The sequence below is a fragment of the Hippopotamus amphibius genome, chromosome 2, assembly GCF_030028045.1.
Source record: "Hippopotamus amphibius kiboko isolate mHipAmp2 chromosome 2, mHipAmp2.hap2, whole genome shotgun sequence".
NCBI lineage: Eukaryota > Metazoa > Chordata > Mammalia > Artiodactyla > Hippopotamidae > Hippopotamus > Hippopotamus amphibius.
Window position 1 is genome coordinate 176,749,219 of NC_080187.1, and position 20,953 is coordinate 176,770,171.

The 20,953-nt window shown below is 37.3% G+C and overlaps 1 protein-coding gene across 1 annotated transcript; it reads right to left on the reverse strand.

Annotated features, from left to right (window-relative positions):
* Positions 1–7,275: 7,275 nt before the first annotated feature.
* Positions 7,276–8,232, reverse strand: LOC130845684 (olfactory receptor 4F3/4F16/4F29-like). The gene has a single exon (XM_057723248.1). The coding sequence runs from the start codon at positions 8,230–8,232 to the stop codon at positions 7,276–7,278; it is 957 nt and encodes a 318-aa protein (XP_057579231.1).
* Positions 8,233–20,953: the final 12,721 nt, after the last annotated feature.

The window sequence follows — 20,953 nt, forward strand, 5'->3', positions numbered from 1 at the left end:
TTGATAGCAGTGAAAATCATAGATTATTTTAAAATAATTTTTAATTTTACACAAGGCACATGAGTCTATCCTTACGTTTAAAATTAGAACATCACAAATAAAGACAAAGACCATTCTATGATGACCTTTGACTGAGGGCCGCTGCCCTCTTCTGTAGGGGTAGACATTGTATGGTATGTATTCTTCTATGCCTTGTTATGCTCTACTTTTGTGTGTGTTTACCTATGAAAATTTATATGGTTCTAGTTTACTTCTCATAATTGTTTTACAGACATTTTGGGGGCATTAATCATAGTCCAGACAGGAAGAGATGTCACATTTATATGGGTGATTGAAGAGAGTTGATTGAAGGAGTTACATACAAGAGTTTAGGTAGAGTTACAAGAACCAACAAAAAAACAGTAAACAATCCCAGGGCTGGCAAGACCAGTGAGTTCTTATTCCTGGGGCCACAGGGAAATGGGGAAGAAGTGGTTTCTGGAACCACAAGTAAAAGCTGAGGGGCAGAGGAGGGTAACCCAACAGGAGCTGTGAAGAGGAAAATAACAGCCTGCTTCTGTAGCTTATCACAGGCTTCTGATGCATTCTACAGTACAGCACATCACCCTCCCAAGTACTGTCCCAACTATCATTGTAACTCTACCTCAGCAGGTCATTCCATGAATTAGGTCATTTACTTTTAAGTGATAGTGCATGTAAATAGAATAACGAGTTCCTTATGTGTATGAGCTCATACTTTTACTTAATTTGCGATAAAATGTGTCCCCTGGTCAGATGCAGTGTTGTATAGATATCATTGAAAGGAAAAAGGCATTCTGAAAAAAAAAACAAAGGCATTCTGTAAATATTTAAATGACTGGGCTGGCAGACATGTTGAGGGTGTATCATTCAGAGTTTGATCAGAGAAGTAGAACCACATGACTGATCTAGAATAAGGGAGTTCTTATAAGGATTAGACTTTATGCAATTGTAGAGACCATTAAGCAGTACAAGTCTATTGCCACTGAACCTCATGCTGAGCCTGAAGCCTGCAGAACCAGCAGTCTGGAAGGGAAGTGGACAGGCCATGAAGGAGACCGAGGATAAACTAGAACTGTGTCTGTCTCTCCTTACTTCCAATTTGGATGATGCAGGTGATCTGCTGAATAAGCGGATGCTCTTCATCATAAAGATGCACTTGCACCTGGCCCAGGACTTGGAGGAACTGAGGTGGAAATCCAGCAGGGGCTAGAGGAGCTGCAGACACAAGCTGATGTCCCACACCAGCAAGGTGAGCCAGCAGCATGCGTGAGCTGCAACGGTACTTGCCCTGTCGTGGCCTTCAGACCATAAATGGCTACTGCTTCACTTCCTTCTTCCAAAGTAAACAAAAATGTTTATTGTGGTGAATCCTAACATGGAAACGTACATGGAAAGGAATTCTGAAAACATAGTTCTGGTTTAGCACATTGACACAGTATGAAGCCATGACAGCAGACTAGTAATGCAAATCCATTGTGAAATATATAACTATTCATGCTAGGATGAATCCCTGCCTCTTCCATGATAAAAAAGGTCCAATATAATCAATGTGCCACCAGGTAGCTCACTAATTTCCCCCAGAAACGATGCTAGATTGGTTTCATCCATTGGCAGGTTAGGACTCTGTGATGGAGGTACACAGGTCAGCTGTGTTGAGGGGAAGTTTGTGGTATTGAGCCCATGCATAGCCTCCATCCTTGTTACCATGGCTGCTTTGCACATGTGCCTATTGATCAAGCCCTGGAGTGGTTAGGGGCAGGAGCTGACTGCAATTCACTGGATGGATATCTAGTCCATCTGATTATTAAGAGTCTTTTCTAAAATGAATACCCATGATAAGCATTTACATGAGATACATTTATTGAGTACAGAATTTAAATAACCAATCTAGCAGACCATTAACACTACTCCAGTTACTCGTGTTAATATATTAATACCTAAACCTCAGGTAAGCAGTTATATGTCAATAACTTCTGCCTGACTTAGTATCATATTTTGTCTTTTTCAGTGTAATATCCTTAGAATTCACTCAAATACATGTTTTCTAGACTCTAGCCAATATTGGTAAGATTCTGTAATTCTTTCAGTATAAAACTGTATATCATCAGAGAAGTCCTTGAACTTCTCTGTCCAGATTAGGTTGGGACCTAACATTCTTTATAGTCCTAGAGGCAACTTTTCCATGTAAAGCCAAAATATGTTTTTATACAAGAAAAGCCTGGTTCATTCAGACTTGGATGGAGGTGCTGCTCCACCAGCAAAAAGGGTAAGGTGTTGGGAGATCAAGCTACTGTGACATTTAGTTGTATGTGGACTATAGTGCCTTGCCTTTCACCTGAATTCCATTTTATACAATCCCAAGTGATGACTTGAGTAATCATTGTGTAACTGTGTGCCACTTAGGATCAAAGTTCAGTATCCCCCAGATGAGGAAGATATAGAGGTACCCCTCAAATACGCGAACCAACCATCACTTGAATCCAGTTTTGAGGGGTTGTTTCCTGGTACTGGACTTCTTTTCTGACCAGGAAAACATGTCACATTCAAATGGTGTAAATGAAGAAAATCTGAGGTATAAAGGTGTAGGCAGTTTTGGAGGAGCCAGTAAGGAATGGTTACGTATCCAGGAATAGCAATGACAGGGAGGCTTTACTGTCCCTAAAGTTGAGGGGCAATGGGAGGGACACTACCAGAACCCAGAGAAAGAGCCACAGCGACAGGAGAAGGCCACCCACGAGAGCTGAGGGCTTGGGTGGAGGAATGCAGTAATTGCCCAGATGAAGCTCAGAATGAAGGAGGCTGAGGGAATTAATATCCCGATTTCACCTTCTTGTCCTCAAAATCCCTGCAATAAAGAATAAGGATGCAGATGCAGAGAATGGACTGGAGGACACAGGGTTTGGGGGGGCGGGGGGTGAAGGGGAAGCTGGGACGAAGTGAGAGAGTAGCATAGACATAGATACATTAACAACTGTAAAATAGATAGCTAGTGGGAAGTTGCTGTATAACAAAGGGAGATCAACTCAATGATGGGTCATGTCTTAGAGGGCCAGGACAGGGAGGGTGGGGGGGAGTTGCGGGAGGGAGGGGATGTGGGGATATATGTATAAATACAGCTGATTCACTTTGGTGTACCTCAAAAGCTGGTACAAGAGTGTAAAGCAATTATATTCCAATAAAGAACTTTAAAAAAATCCCTGCAATAGCTTCCAATAGCTACACCCAAGCAGAAGCCAGAGGGCAAGAGCCACTGGTTGATCCGTTTATAAAGTTCAGTTTTACAGGGCACAGAGCATAGTGGACACAGTGAAAATTAGATATGAAAAGGCAATTAAAGAATAGTCATTAGAACCATGTGTTCTTATACAAATGTGTAAATGCTTCCAAGGTCTACAAAATGAGAAGTGGAGCTTTTAGGAAATACTGTTCACACAGTTTCGTTTTCAATATATACTGTTAAATAGTCTCATGACCACATAGAAGTTGCATAATATAACAACTTAATTGGTAAACAGAGGAATGCATTGTTATTTAGTCATATGAGATATTTACCAATTAGGGCAAAGGGTAAATTACATTACAAAATGGACATAGCTTATTGATGCCTTCCTTTCTGCTGTGTTAACAGACTCACAACCAGCAAGACTCTAACTACCAGATCAGAGGAGCTCTGATTGTCATCATTTTAGGGTTTATATCCCTTATAAACCCTAAAATACCTCAGGAACATCTGATCTTTTGGTATCTTTCTTGGGATAATGGCAACATATTCTCTATCAGATAAGAGAAGATAGAGAATTTGGTTTGTTAATTGGCTTATTTTTCAACTTATTTGTCTGTCTACTTTTTTTTTTTTGATCTGTTTGTCTTGTTTCCTTTGGAAGTAGGATAAAAATTCAATTAGAGATTCAGTGTGAGATTATGTGTATCCATCTATACTTTTAATTTTAATTTCTTGGTATATCTAAATCTTGATCCATGGCTGAAATTCTAGAACTGAGCCTACTAATTTTATGTGTGATTGTGTTTATGTAATTGAGGAGGTTTTATTCCTCACGGCATAAGTATGAAATATTTTCCTACTTCAGGGATATGTTAGTAAATTAAATAAAGCCTCTTAAAGGAATTCTGTTAGTATTGCTTTATGGAAGTTAAGTGCTGACTGGAATCTAATATTCCCCAAATTCTCCAAAAATAAACTGAATTTCTACTGTTTTATATATGCCATCTTTTTCAGAAATTCTCATAGAAATTATGGTTCATTTATAAGAATATGAGAATCCAAATTCAAATAATCAAAATAAATTCTTTTTTTTTCTTTTTTCTTTTCAAAATAAATTCTTATACAACACAGATGGGTTTGATAACTTTTTTCACAAAATAGCTATAGGTCCTCTCTCTGTTCTTGTCACAATGGAGTATAAAACAAGCATTTAACATTATGGAAAGTGTAAAATTATTTATTAATCAAATTGGAATTATAATTCTGACTGCTTTATACAGAGTCCCCTGGAATATAACCTCTATGATGCTTACTTGTTTAAAATTTTGGTTAACTTTAATAAAATAGTGCATATTTTCTGGGTAATTTTTAAATAAGATTAAGTCTGGAAACATTGGTGATGGTGCATATGTGTGTGTGTTTGTGTGTGTGTGTGTGTGTGTGTATGTGTGTGTGATTTAACTTATACCTTGGTAGGGCGTCTATTTCTTTGGATCATATTAGCAAATGTGTTCATTTTTGCTACTTAAGAATAATGTTTACTAGATTTAAGAAGGTGTAAATAGGGTGTTGGTGGCAGTAGGGGGTTATATTTTGAGTGTTCCTCATCTTTATTAGTCAATACATAAGTATATACGACAGGCGATTCTCAGTTGCCCACCCCTAAGTTGACAAGGAGTCTGTCCTTGACCACATTTTAGTCAGGCGCCTCTGAGCCCTCTTTTCCACTAGGCCTCAACCAGTTGTAGCGAGAATCCTACTGAATTATTTTAAAGGAAATTTCCCAGCCTTGATATCTAATAAATTTTCTAAACATCTACTCTTGATATCTGATCACCCAGGCCTGCCTCAGCAAGCACCTTGTTAACTCAGTTGAGCAACAGTTCTCCATACCTTTAGTGTCTCCTCTTAGTTATTTCCATCCACTGCCATGGCCTCCTACCCCAGCTGGTAAATTCCTACTAGTTCTAATTGTACTGGAAATTGACCCCGCTTATATACAGAGATCTCTTTTTCCGTATTGCAGTAGTTTCCAATTAAAATCAGTTTTTGCCAAACTAAAAATAGAGTTACCATATGATTCAGCAATCCCACTCTTAAGCATATATCTAAAAAAGATGAAAACTGTAATTTGAAAAGATACGTGTACCTAATGTTCATAGCAGCACTATTTACAATAGCCAAGACATGGAAGCACCCTAAATGCCCATTTACAGATGAATGGATAAAGAAGATGTGGTATATACAATGGAGTATTATTTAGCCATAAAAATGAATGAAATAATGCCATCTGCAGCAACATGGATGGACCTAGACATTATCATACTAAGTGAAGTAAGTCAGACAGAGAAAGACAAATATCATATGCTGTCACTTATGGAATCTTAAAAAATGATACAAATGAACTTATTTACAAAACAAAAATACACTCACAGACATAGAAAACAAACATATGGTTACCAAAGGGGAAAGTGTGGAGGAGGGATAAATTAGGAGTTTGGGATTAACATATACATACTACTCTATATAAAATAGAAAAACAACAAGGACCTACTATATAGCACAGGGAACCATTTTCAATATCTTGTGATAACCTATAATGGAAAAGAATCTGAAAAAGAATATATATACACATACACACACACACACACACACATACCCACAAACCAGAATCACTTTGCTATACACCTGAAACTAACACAATTTTGAAGATCAACTATACTTCAATTTTTTTGGTTTTTTTAAATTTGAAAAAAAAAATCAGTTTTTGCCACTTAAACTGTTGTCAGGCTTTTTTTTTTTTTTTTTTTTTTAACAGAGTCCTCTCTGTAAAATAAATGTTAGTTACTTTGGTTAAAGTCATAAAGTGGGTGATTGAAACTGTATTAGAATTAATTATAGGCACCCCCCCCCCCAAAATATGAGTAACAGTTCAAGGTACTAAGATCTGGTTTTGTTCATCAAGGGGAATAAAAGGACAAATTTATCCTACCATAAAATGTCTGCTTATTCCAAAATCTGAAAGAGGATAGTAAAAGACGAAAAACGACGGTGATCGAAAGCTGTAGAAGTTTCAAGAAGTAAATTCTGTTTGCCTTGGTCATATATATACATATATGAATATAAGCATAAATAAATATGTATATATATAGCATTTAAGTAATGGAACTGAAAGAAAAATGATGCATGTCAATATTTTAGCAAAGTTTGCATACTTCAGCTTTGATAGCTGTTTTTTAAAACCTTGGAATGCTTTACGACCAAATACTATATTGAATGAAGACTAGAATTTGGTTTTCTCTGTTAGAATGACATGGCAACTTTATCTTGATGTATTTGTTTTGCTCTTGACTAAAAGGAGTAAGTGTTACTCTTTACCTATGTATAATTTTCCTGCTTAGCGGAGATTCTTTAGCTGAAAAAAATAACTTTTTGTGCCTTATGCTGACTTTATGTGCTTCATTACTTTAAAAATATAGTTAACTGACTATGAAAGAAGTAATGTTTCTTCTATTATTTATTTTAAGTATATTTGCACTGGTTAATAGGTGGTCATCCTACGATCATTTTTGTTTTCAGATACCTATACCACCTACACTACTGTTGTGGCTTGATTTGTGTCCACCAAACAGACAAGTTGAAATCCTAAGGCCTAATATCTGTGAATAGGGTATTTGCAAATGTAGTCAAGGTAAAATGCGGTTATCCCGAATTAGGGTAGATTGGTAGATACTTCTCCCTGTTCTGAAGGCTTTAAAGAAACCTTCCGTCTCAGATATTTCTAAAAATTACTTCTTATAAACATTATTCCTTAGGAATTTAGGCTCAAGATTTCTATAAACTTTGATTAAAAATACTTTATGGTAAGTCTCTGTTTTCAAAAGTGTGTCCCTCCTTCCTAAGTGAAAGACAAAATGGACTCAATATCTTTCTGTAATCAAATCAAGGTAGGACAAACAAGAGCTTCTCTCTGAGTTTGACCATCAGTAATGAACATCGGTAATCAACAAGAGCTCTTCACAAAACAGTCATCATTTAGGAGATTTCCTGTAACTCACTAGCTGTCTGCATACTCTCCTCATTGCAACCCTCATTTCGTGATTCCTGAATGTGTAAATAACAGGATTCAGGAACGGAGTGAGAACTGCGTCAAAGATGGCCAAAAACTTATCCAGATGTGTGGAGGGAAATGGCCATATATAGAAAAACATCAAAGGACCAAAGAACAAGACTACCACAGTGATGTGAGCTGAAAGTGTGGACAGAGCCTTGGATGAACCCACAGAAGAGTGTTTCTGAACAGTGAGAATGATGATGATATAGGAGATGATCAGAATGAAGAAGGAGCCAACAGAGATGAATCCACTGTTGGCTGTGACCATGAACTCTAGTTGGTATGTGTCTACGCAGGCAAGTTTGATGAATCGAGTTAGGTCACAGTAAAAGCTGTCCAACACATTAGGGCCACAGAATGGTAAGTTTACCACAAAAGCTAGTTGAACCGTGGAGTGGATAAGGCCAATCATCCAGGCAGCCACTATAAAGAAGATGCACGTCCTTGGGCTCATGATGGTCTGATAGTGGAGAGGCTTACATATGGCAACGTATCTGTCAAAGGCCATGGCTATGAGCAGCACCACCTCCACACCACCAATGATGTGGATGAAGAAGATCTGAGCAATGCAGCCTCTAAAGGAGATGACTTTACGCTTTCTGAAAAGGTCATAAAGCATCTTGGGAGAAAAGATAGAAGAAAATCCCATGTCAATGAAGGAGAGGTTGGCCAACAGAAAGTACATGGGGGAGTGTAAGTGAGGGTCAGAGGTCACAGTAAGCATAATGAGGGAGTTTCCCATCATGCTTGCCATGTAAAAACTAGAGGAGAACACAAAGAGGAGAAGCTGGATCTCCCATGAATTGGTGAGTCCCAGGAATACAAACTCTGACACCACAGAGTGATTTGCTCCATCCATTGGCTTTGTTAGCATTGCTGCCTGAAGGAGGACAATAGGAAAAATGTAAATTATGATAATTATGTTAATAAATTAGAAGAGAGGCCAAGTTATGGAAGCCTATTTCTACCTTAGCATGAAAACTACCTCACAGCCTTCACAATGTGATCACACAGAAAAATCAGTTGCTGTCATTCAACTCCAAATTCAACTCCAAACGTTTCAACTTTGGGTTCAAAACTAATATGATCTGCCCCATTCATATAGAACTAATCACTATTGCAATCTCTCAAGCCTATAAACCTTCCTCTGGCCCCACCTGTGGGAACATTTCATCTTCATTATTACTTAAATGTTTACCACATCTACAAAGTCTTGTTTTATTATTACTAGCATTTATTTTGCTATCCCTTGTATTATACTGAACTGAGTACAGTTCTAACTCACCAAGTAGACTGTAAAGTTCTTGAAGGTAGAGACTATGAACATTCATATTTGAATTCCTTGAAGCAAAGAAAAAGTGGTCCATACAGAGAGGTGCAGGTCCATGAACTGTCTGTTACCAGTTTGTATCATATTTGGTACAGCATTTGTGAGTGAATATATAGAAACTTCTCGAGCAATTTGACATTACAGTGGCACTGGTTTCTATATTTGTATTTATAACCCATTCTCATGAGTTCAGTTATTGACTACATGCCCACCATTCTCATATCTCTTTCTCTAGTCCAGGCCTTTCCAATGGCACACTTAACATCTCCATTTGAATATTCACTGGTTCCTCACCCAACTTTTCCAAAGTGGAACTCAGCTTTGTCTCTCTTGCCTCTTCCTGTTCCAGTATCCATCATCTCATTTGTGTCGCCACCTGTGACAGGCAAAACTCGAAGATGTCCCCACTCTAGTATACTGCCCTTTATAATCCCTGGGGCTGTGAACATGATGGGTTGTACTCCCATGATTGAGTTACGTTGTATGGCATAGTTGACTTGAAGTAAGGGAGATTATCCAGATGGACCTAATGTAACTACTTGAGCCCTTTAAAAGCAGAGAAGGCGTCAAAGTTTGGAAGCATGGGAGGGGTTTGGCACATCATCACTGGCTTGAAGATAGAGAAGGCCACATGACAAGGAATGTGGATGTGCTCTAGGAGCTGAGAGCAGCACCCAGATCGACAACCAGCAAGGAAAAAAGGCCTCAGTCCTACAACCTCCAAGAACTAATTCACCAATAGGAATGAGCTTGGAAGGACATTTTTCCTCATAGCCTTCAAACGAGAATTGAGCTTAGCCATCACTTTGATTTCAGCCTCGTGATGCCCTAAGAAGAGATTATAGCCACTCGATGCCTGACTTCTGACCTACAGAATTGTGAATGAATAAGTGAATATTGTTTTAAGCCACTAAATTTTTGATGATTCATAGTGCAGCATTAGGAAAGTAATAAATCAACTATCTGAGTCTTGAGGGTCAAAGAAAAAAAAATAGTCCACTGAAACTATAAATTAAAAAAAAAACCTATCCTTCAACACAAGTAATTTGAGAAATATTGCTTTAAGGTTCTTACACATGATCTGAAAAACAAAATTATGAAGTGCATCATGTAGTGGAAACCACTTTATACAAATCTCTATATGAGGACTTATCATATCACCGAAGGACGCAATAATTCCCACAGAGAACCAGCTGAACACCAGCAGACGGCCTCGGACACCAGAAAGGACCGCAAGGAGCCCGACGTAACCAGTAGGGAGGCATCTACGACAGCTCAAAGAGGGTGAAGTGGCGGAGCTGTGGTAGACGGGAGGGAGTGAGAAACATACCGAGGGTCCGCACTGCAGCTCAGCGTTCCCAGACCGAGAAGTCGATTCACAGCTGAACAGAGGGTCCGGGAGCAGGAGCGTGGGAACTGGAGAGCTGGTTCAGCGTGAGAAACATTGTTGCCAGTAAGGTGACGGACCGAGAGGACAGGCGGGAAGAGGTCTGCGTCGAGGAGTGCCTGCCCCTGAGAGCTGCCCGGCCATGATGGCGGCTGGATGCTGCAGGCTCACGGGCCGGGAGGAGGAGCCACGGGCATAGCCTCTCTCTCTCTTTCAGCGCCTCTGCAACAGGCAGTGGAGAGATGCCCTGTGGGCCACCTAAGGCACTCAGGGATAACAAGTACCCTCAGGCACTCGGGCGGGGCTGCATTAAAACCCCTTGGAACCCTGGCAGCAGCGAGGCTGCCGAGAAAGAAAAAAGAAAACCCGAGAGAGGCCCAACTCTGAGACTTTCTGTTCACACCAGAGCCACCAGTGTCCCTCTGCAACAAGCACCTCCAAGCCCAACTGAAACAACAGTGCGCCACTGCTCACTCACTCCCAGGGAATGGAGGCACTATTGTACCCTCTCCCTCCCCACACACCAGCGCTTACAGACGAACAATAAAGGAACCTCTGCTGGCCACAGAATAATGCAAAAAAACCCAAGGCGAGTAGAAGGGCACTTACAGCTGAGACTCTAAGGAAACAGAAATATTAGTATCAATCCTATTGAACTGGTCAATTCTGGGATCAGTTCTGGATTTTTTTTTTCCTTTATTATTTACGATCTGAGTCTGAAGGGATCTACAAGTTTTATAACATAATTTTTTAATGCTATTTTTTATTCTATTTTTATTTTTTTGCCTTTTTTGTATACTTCTATTTCTAGCTAACTTTCTGGTAGTATGGACAATATATCTCTCATACTTTCCTTTCATCCCTATCTTTTATACATTTCTATTCCTTTCTTTTTATTTGCATATTTCGAATCACACTACGCTCTTCTGTTCCCCTTTCTTCCATCCATTTTCAGTTTATTTTATCTTAACATGCTTATAAGCAACACTATCGATCTGCTCAGACTCCTTGCTCTATTCTCCAGATGACCCACCACCTTGGTATTTAATATTAGGTTTTTGTCTTTATCTTAGTTCTTAGTAAAATTGTCTAATTTCATTCTGAGAATCTCCATTCTCTCTGGTGATACTCTAGCTCTTTTTTATATTTGATCATTGCTTACAAAATCTCCCTGGATTAGTGTTTGTATGTGTAAGGTGTTATTTGTTTGTTCGTTTGCTTTTGCTTTTGTTTCTGAATTGTTCTGTTTCAGTTGTCAATTTCTGTTGGGTTTCTCTTTGAATATCTGATAGCATACTGGGGTTCTGTCAGGTCTTTCCAGAGCCTTATGTCCTAATGGATTCAGTAATAGTGTGTCTTATACATGTGTGTGTTTCCTAGACTTAGTATTTCTTTAACCCAACACTTGGACATTAGTCTGAGGCTTGGACAGTCTTCTATAAACACCTCTATCGCCGGGACAAGCAACCCCAAAAGTCTGGACAACCATGAGGAAACAAAGAAACACCACGCAGGCAAAGGAGCAGGAAAAAAACCCACAAGACCAAATAAATGAGGAGGAAATAGGAAAAATGCCTGAAAAAGAATTCAGAGTAATGATAGTAAAAATGATACAAAATCTCGATAACAAAATAGAGAAAGTACAAGAAACAGTTCATAAGAACTCAGAAAAACAAACAGCAATGGATAACAAAATAACTGAAATTAAAAATACTGTAGATGCTATAACCAGCAGAATGACGGAGGCAGAAGAACGAATAAGTGAGTTGGAAGATAGAATAGGGGAAATAACTGCCACAGAGCAGGAAAAAGAAAAAAGAATAAAAAGAATAGAAGACAGTCTCAGAGACCTCAGTGATAACATTAAGCGCACCAACATTTGAATTATAGGCATCCCAGAAGAGGAAGAAAACAAGAAAGGGTCTGAGAAAATATTTGAAGAGGTTCTAGTGGAAAACTTCCCCAACATGGCAAAGGAAATAATTAACCAAGTCCAAGAAGCACACACAGTCCCATACAGAATAAACCCAAGGAGAAATACACCAAGACACGTATTAATCAAACTAATGACAATTAAACACAAAGAAAAAATATTAAAAGCAGCAAGAGAAAAGCAACAAACAACATATAAGGGAAAACCCATAAGGATAACAGCTGACCTTTCTACAGAAACTCTGCAGGCCAGAAGGGAATGGCAGGATATACTGAAAGTCCTGAAAGAGAAAAACCTACAGCCAAGAATACTCTACCCAGCAAGAATCTCATTCAGATTTGAGGGAGAAATCCAAAGCTTTCCAGACAAGCAAAAGTTAAGAGAATTCAGCACCACCAAACCAGCCTTACAATAAGTGCTAAAGGAACTTCTCTAAGTAGGACACACAAGAAAAGGAAAACACCTAAAAATACAAACCCAAAACAATTAAGAAAATGGTAATTGGAACACACATGTCAATAATCACCTTAAATGTAAATGGATTAAATGCTCCAACCAAAAGACACAGACTGGCTGAATGGATACAAGAAACCCACTTCAGACCAAGGGATACATATAGACTGAAAGTAAAGGGATGGAAAAAGATATTCCATGCAAATGGAAGTCAAAAGAAAGCTGGAGTAGCAATACTCATATCAGACAAGTTAGACTTTAAAGCAAAGACTATTAAAAGAGACAAGGAAGGGCACTACATAATGATCAAGGGATCCATTCAAGAAGAACATATCACAATGGTAAATATCTATGCCCCCAACATAGGAGCACCTCAATACATAAGGCAAATGCTAACAGCTATAAAAGGGGACATCGACAGTAACACAATAATAGTGGGAGACTTGAACACCCCACTTACATCAATGGACAGATCATCCAAACAGAAAATAAATAAAGACACACAAGCTTTAAATGACACATTAGACCAGCTCAACTTAGTTGATATTTATAGGATATTCCATCCCAAAATGACAAAATACACTTTCTTCTCAAGTGCACACGGAACATTTTCCAGGATAGATCACATCTTGGGTCACAAATCAAACCTCAGCAAATTCAAGAAAATTGAAATTATATCAAGCATCTTCTCAGACCACAACGCCATGAGACTAGATATCAATTACAGGAAAAAAACTGCAAAAAATACAAACACATGGAGGCTAAACAATTCACTCTTAAACAACCAAGAAATCACTAAAGAAATCAAAGAGGAAATCAAAAAAATCTGGAAACAAACAACAATGAAAACACAACAACCCAAAACCTATGGGACGCAGCAAAAGCAGTTCTGAGAGGGAAGTTTATAGCAATACAGTCATACCTTAAGAAACAAGAAAATGATCGAATAAACAACCTAATCTTACACCTCAAACAATTAGAAAAAGAAGAACAAAGAAACCCCAAAGTGAGCAGAGGGAAAGAAATCATAAAGATCAGAGCAGAAATAAATGAAAAAGAAAGGAAGGAAGCAATAGCGAAAATTAATAAAACTAGAAGCTGGTTCTTTGAGAAGATAAACAAAATTGATAAACCATTAGCCAGACTCATCAAGAAAAAAAGGGAGAAGATGCAAATCAACAGAATTAGAAATGAAAAAGGAGAAGTCACAACGGACACCTCAGAAATACAAAACATCATGAGAGACTACTACAAGCAACTATATGCCAATCAATTGGATAACCTGGAAGAAATGGATACATTCTTAGAAAAGGACAATCCTCCAAGACTGAACCAGGAAGAAATAGAAACTATGAACAGACCAATCACAAGTACAGAAATTGAGGCAGTGATTAAAAATCTCCCAACACACAAAAGCCCAGGACCAGATGGGTTCACGGGCGCATTCTATCAAACATTTAGAGAAGAGCTAACACCTATCCTTCTCTAACTCTTCCAAAATATTGCAGAAAGCAGAGCACTCCCAAACTCATTCTACAAGGCCACCATCACCCTGATACCAAAACCAGGCAAAGATGTCACAAAAAAAGAACCTTACAAGCCAATATCACTGATGAATATAGATGCAAAAATCCTCAACAAAATACTAGCTAACAGAATCCAACAGCACATTAAAAAAATCATACACCATGATCAAGTGGGGTTTATCCCTGGGATGCAAGGATTCTTCAATATATGCAAATCAATCAATGTGATACATCATATCAACAAATTGAAGGATAAAAACCATATGATCATCTCAATAGATGCAGAAAAAGCTTTTGACAAAATTCAACATCAATTTATGATAAAAACTCTCCAGAAAATGGGTATAGAAGGAAATTACCTCAACATAATAAAAGCCATATATGAGAAACCAAAAGCCAACATTGTTCTCAATGGGGAAAAACTGAAAGAATTCCCTCTAAGAACAGGAACAAGACAAGGGTGTCCACTCTCACCATTATTATTCAACACAGTTGTGGAAGTTTTAGCCACAGCAATCAGAGAAGAAAAAGAAATTAAAGGAATACAAATTGGAAAAGAAGAAGTAAAATTGTCACTCTTTGCAGATGAGACGATATTATATATAGAAAACCCTAAAGACTCTACCAGAAAACTGCTAGCACTCATTGATGAGTTTAGTAAAGTAGCAGGATACAAAATTAATGCACAGAAATCTCTTGCATTCCTATACACTAACAACGGAAGAGCAGAAAGAGAAATGAAGGAAACTCTCCCATTCACCATTGCAACAAAAAGAGTAAAATACCTAGGAATAAACCTGCCTAAGGAGGCAAAAGATCTGTATGCAGAAAACTTCAAGACATTGATGAAAGAAATCAAAGACGACACAAACAGATGGAGGGACATACCATGTTCCTGGATTGGAAGAATCAACATAGTGAAAATGACTGTACTACCCAAAGCAATTTACAGATTCAATGCAATCCCTATCAAATTACCAATGGCATTTTTCACAGAACTAGAGCAAGAAATCTTACAATTTGTATGGAAACGCAAAAGACCCCGAATAGCCAAAGCAATCTTGCAAAGGAAAAATGGAGTTGGTGGAATCAGGCTTCCTGACTTCAAACTATACTACAAGGCCATAGTGATCAAGACAGTATGGTACTGGCACAAAAATAGAAAGGAAGACCAATGGAATAGAATAGAGAACTCAGAAGTAAGCCCAAACACTTATGGGCACCTTATCTTTGACAAAGGAGGCACGAATATACAATGGAAAAAAGACAGCCTCTTCAATAAGTGGTGCTGGGAAAATTGGACAGCAACATGTAAAAGAATGAAATTAGAACACGTCCTAACACCATATACAAAAATAAACTCAAAATGGATTAAAGACCTAAATGGAAGGCCAGACACTATAAAACTCTTAGAGGAAAACATAGGCAGAACACTCTATGACATCCATCAAAGCAAGATCCTTTTTGACCCACCTCCTGGAATCATGGAAATAAAATCAAGAATAAACAAATGGGACCTCATGAAACTTAAAAGCTTTTGCACAGTGAAAGAAACCATAAACAAGACTAGAAGGCAACCCTCAGAATGGGAAAAGATAGTTGCCTATGAAACAACAGACAAAGGATTAACCTCCAAAATATACAAGCGGCTCCTGCAGCTTAATACCAAAAAAGCAAATAACCCAATCCACAAATGGGCGGAAGACCTAAATAGCCATTTCTCCAGAGAAGACATACAGATGGCCAACAAACACATGCAAAGATGCTCAACATCACTAATCCTTAGAGAAATGCAAGTCAAAGCCACAATGAGGTATCACCTCACACCGACCAGAATGGCCATCATCACAAAATCTGGAAACCACAAATGTTGGAGAGGGTGTGGAGAAAAGGGAACTCTCCTGCATTGTTGGTGGGAATGTAAGTTGGTACAGCCACTATGGAAAACAATTTGGAGGTTCCTTAAAAAACTACAAATAGAACTACCATATGATCCAGTAATCCCACTACTGGGCATATACCCAGAGAAAACCATAATCCCAAAAGAAACATGTACCATAATGTTTATTGCAGCACTATTTACAATAGCCAGGACATGGAATCAACCGAAATGCCCATCAACAAATGAATGGATAAAGAAGATGTGGCATATATATACAATGGAATATTACTCAGCTATAAAAAGGGATGAGATGGAGCTATATGTAATGAGGTGGATAGACCTAGAGTCTGTCATACAGAGTGAAGTAAGTCAGAAAGAGAAAGACAAATATTGTATGCTAACTCACATATACGGAATCTAAAAATGGTACTTATGAACTCAGTGACAAGACAAGAACAAGGACGCAGATGCAGAGAATGGACTGGAGAACTCGAGGTTTGGGGGGGGCGGGGGGCAAAGGGGAAGCTGAGACGAAGTGAGAGAGTAGCACAGACATATATATACTACCAACTGTAAAATAGCCAGTGGGAAGTTGCTGTATAACAAAGGGAGTCCAACTCGAGGATGGAAGATGCCTTAGAGGACTGGGACGGGGAGGGTGGAGGGGACTCGAGGGAGCGTGGAGGGGGGGAGTCGAGGGAGGGAGGGAATACAGGGATATGTGTATAAAAACAGATGATTGAAATTGGTGTACCACCAAAAATTAATAAATAAATTAGAAAAAAATGTATAAATAAATCATTATGATGAATATAATATTCACATTTTCCTCCTGATAGAAATAAAACTCTCTTCTCATATAACTTTAATGGATTTCCTCTCAAAGAACGCTGTATTTCTTAGTACTACTCTACATAAATGTAATTTATTATTTATTCAGTTTCTCCTTTCCAACTAGGCTGCAGGCCCCATAAGGTTAAGAACCACACCTGTCTTCTTCAATCCAATGTATCAAAAATAATTCGCAATCACAAATAATTTTTTGCTGAAAGAGTAAAAATATGTACAGTTGACACCTCAACAAGTTGGTTTTGAATAGTCTGAGTCCGCATAAATGTGGATTTTTGCAATAAATATATGAAAATATACATGTAGATCATTGTGTGCATGACTTATATTGAAGTGGATAGCCTATCCTTATCTAGAGATAAGGGGATTAACATTTAATATAAAATTGATCATTTGTTAGTTTTATTACTCTTTTATAACTGCTTTCAAAAATTACTTTACCGTACAGTATGCCTCTCTCTCTCTCTCAGTTGTAGAAACTGCAAATCAGCCTATAGTCACAGGTAAGTGAGTGTTATAAAAATATAACAATGTTTCCAACATTGTTAGGAATATGATTATAAAACTATATGCCATAAAAATTTTATAATAATTTATTAACTATTGTATAGGCAAGGCTACCATGAAACAACTGTGTCAATTACCCTAAGCTACCATAAACCAGTTAGATTGCTGCTTCTTGTTAACAATACATAAATTGTTATAACTATAATTAAATATGAATTTTTTTCACATTAACTTTTCATTTTTGATGTCTAGGTTTAGTAATACACATAAAATCCAAAGTGTTTGGTATCCTATAAGATATATAGATGTGATCACTGACAGACAGATGATTTATCTTTTAAGCAGATGTAAATATATAGTACTGTAAAGTTACATTACTATAAATATATTTTATCTTCCTTATGATTGTCTTAATAATATTTTCCTTTCTCTGGCTTACTTTATTGTAAGAATATAGTATATAATATATACTATGTACAAAATGTGTGTTAATCCACTGTTTATATTATTGGTAAGCCTTCCAGTGAACAATAGGCTATTAGTACCTAAGTTCGGGGGGAGACAAAAATTATACTTTTTCACTGCCCATTGGTCTGGTGCCCCTACCAGCAAGTTTTTTAGAGGATCAAATTTATTTGCTTGTGTTAGACACTGACCACATGAGTACAACACAGAAAAATCAAGAGTCTGGGGAATTAGGAAAGTGAAAATTTTGTCTGGAGGGAATCTGAAAGTAGGAATAAGGCTAAAAGAAAGTTTTCAATCTAGCCGAAGAGACTGAAATCAGTGAGGTCAACTTTGGAAACTACTAATAAATTCAACATTCTTTATTTGGGAAAATCACTAGTCATTATAGATCAGGAAATAAATACCCAAACATGTTAAATAACTTGACCAAAACCATAAGTTTACTTAGTGTTAGAGCTTATACTAGAACCCAAATCTACTGGCTCCAAGATAGTCACCTCCCCAATTTTCTGCTTTATTTTTTTCCTCTATTCATGACTTCCTGAGGAAACAACCTGAACAAAAACATGTGACAGAGTGATAGAAGAAATTGTTGGGGGAAAGATAAGCCCCTATTACAGCTGATGACTGTCATTTATTGTCATGCTGGTAACTGCTGCCTTGGTCTCCATGATTTGTCATCCCGACAACTTCCTATCACTAATTAATGTACTCAGTGTCCTGGGAAACTTGGCTAAAACATTTGTTCTTACTCTATTTGTTCAGGCAAGTACTCTGATTTGGAACAGAGTCATGGATGGACTCATGATATAAAATGCCAGTTTAATTTGTTCTACTGAACCTCTCTATCTCCATAGTGGCCTCAGACACCTAAAGAGGATCAGCGTGCCCTAAACTACAGTACTTAGAAGCCTCCTTAAAGCCTCCATGAATACAAGCAACTTTATGAAATCACTGATGATTTCTCCAACCTGAGTAGTTTTCTGATTTCTAGCATTTCATTTTAAGTCCTCAGATAGGCTATAAGACAATTCTACCCATCATGTTTCTTTATAAGCTCCTCAGTGCCCTGAAGAGTGCTAGAGGACATAACAGGTATTTGTAAAAACTTTCAGCGCCCAATTCGAGTCAAAGTATATTGAGGTTACTCTTCAACCTCAGTGTGGATGCAGGAACTCTAGACTCCCGGAACTTTATATTAAAGATAGACTTTGTGCATGATTGCATCATTCTTTGAATTTGTCTCTATTTTAGCTTTTACAATATCTCACAGCAATTATTTTCATTATTTTTTTTAAATAAGCTGCATGAGATAATAAAATGAGTATAGGCTTCAGTATCTGAAAAACCATATTTCATATTCTGTTACCTAATAACTTGGTGATCTTGGGTAATATCCATTTCATCCCTGAGCCCTTTTCCCAACTGTAAAATGTAGAAATTAATGTTGTATAGAATTGAGGAAGTGAGATAATATTTGTCATCAAATCTAGTTAATACCTTCTCTTTAATGCCCTTGGTAATGGAAAAAACATGTATGTCCACTATGCTGTCATACATAAGTAATTTATTATAAATTACTACAATGAATTATTTGGAAAGGAAACTGAATTAATCATATTTATACTTGTCATCATGAAAAGATCTCAAAAGTATCATATTAAATGAAAAACATCAAATTATAAAATAATACATGTAAAATGATATAATTTCGTGAATTTCAAAAAACAGTAATTATTACTTTGTAGTAAATATATGTAGAAGCACATATTTTTATATATGTATATATATATATTTATATTAGAGTATAAAAGTTCAAACAATCAGACTATTCAACAACTTCAGAATAGGGGTTTTCTCTGGGGAGGGAAAAACAAGAATCTTACAGGAGGAGTGAATTCAATTTTATTTTTAATAATTTACTACCAAAAATATCTGATGGAAAAATAACACATGTTCATTGTTAAATATTTAACAATGCCAATCATACAGTTTGGGGTACTTTCTAAAGGGGTACTTTCTATGTCAGAATTTCTTTTTTATTTTAATGCATCTGCCATGTATCTTTATCTGCTCCTTTCTCTTCTCCCTGCCCCACTTCCATCAGTTCTCATCTACTGTGAAAGCTCATCAGGATCCTCTCATTCAACTGTTTTTGCCTTTCCAACAAAAATCCAGCAGCTTTCAAAACAGACTGAATGATAGTGTTGATAATTTAATGAGTCCTTTTTTGCTTCCAGATGAATCTCAAACTCCTAACAGAGCAATCAAAGCTGCTTGAATCTGGTTCTTTTTAACCTCATTTTGCATCTTATTTTTCCTGCTTCCTTTCTTGCACCCAGTAATCTGACATCACCTGTTTATTATCTGACAACCATACACCACATGCCTTTAAATATACTGGTTCTTCTTCCTCAACTCCCCTTCCACCTTTCCACCATCTCCACCCATTGCTCTTCTCTCTGGAAGAGAAGTACAATCCATACCTCAACATATACACATGCTATAATGTTTAGACTCCCTTTCCTACGACCTCCTTAGTCTAAGCAGATTCATGCATTCTTTGTCTATGTTTCTATTCATAGGACTTCATTCATGCCCTGAAGTATCACTTATCATGTTACATTATAGTTAGTTATATATGTAAGTGAATTACAGGGAGGAATTCCATTTATCCTTTTTTGTAACCTCAATTGCTAACACATGCTAAGAATAAAAAAGGAAGGAGGAAGACACTAAAAATGCTGCCTCCATCAAATATAGACTAAAGTTTTCAATGAGGTGGAAATTATGACCTAAACATAAGAAAGGTAGCCCTTCAACATGGGAAAATCAGATTACATTTCATATAGTAATAGGTATAGTAGATTATGTATTTATAATATAATAATTCAACAAAGATATAGAGAATCTAACTGGGTGATTGAAAAATAAGAAAATATGGATGATTATGTAACTAAGAAGATGGGTAAAAAGAGTAAGAGGAGTTCTAAAGAGACAAAACAAAAAAACCCAAAAAAATAGAGATTGTAAAAGTGAAGAAGAATGAAGGAAAAAGAAGTAAACTGTGTCAAAATTAAAACTAAAAAGGAAGAGGAACTAAGGAAAATATGTGTATAATGACAAAGAGAAAACGGACAAGGCCTATTATAAATTCAGTAAGAGGTAGTTTATGGGATGTGATTTTTATAACTTTCTGGATCCACTCCTCAGAAAGTTTATAATCGTAAACAACTTGTAATACTGTGTCTACAGGTATC

Bases quoted from the DNA above. Each gene is read 5' to 3' on its own strand.
- LOC130845684 (XM_057723248.1), bottom strand. From the start codon at position 8,232: ATGCTAACAAAGCCAATGGATGGAGCAAATCACTCTGTGGTGTCAGAG.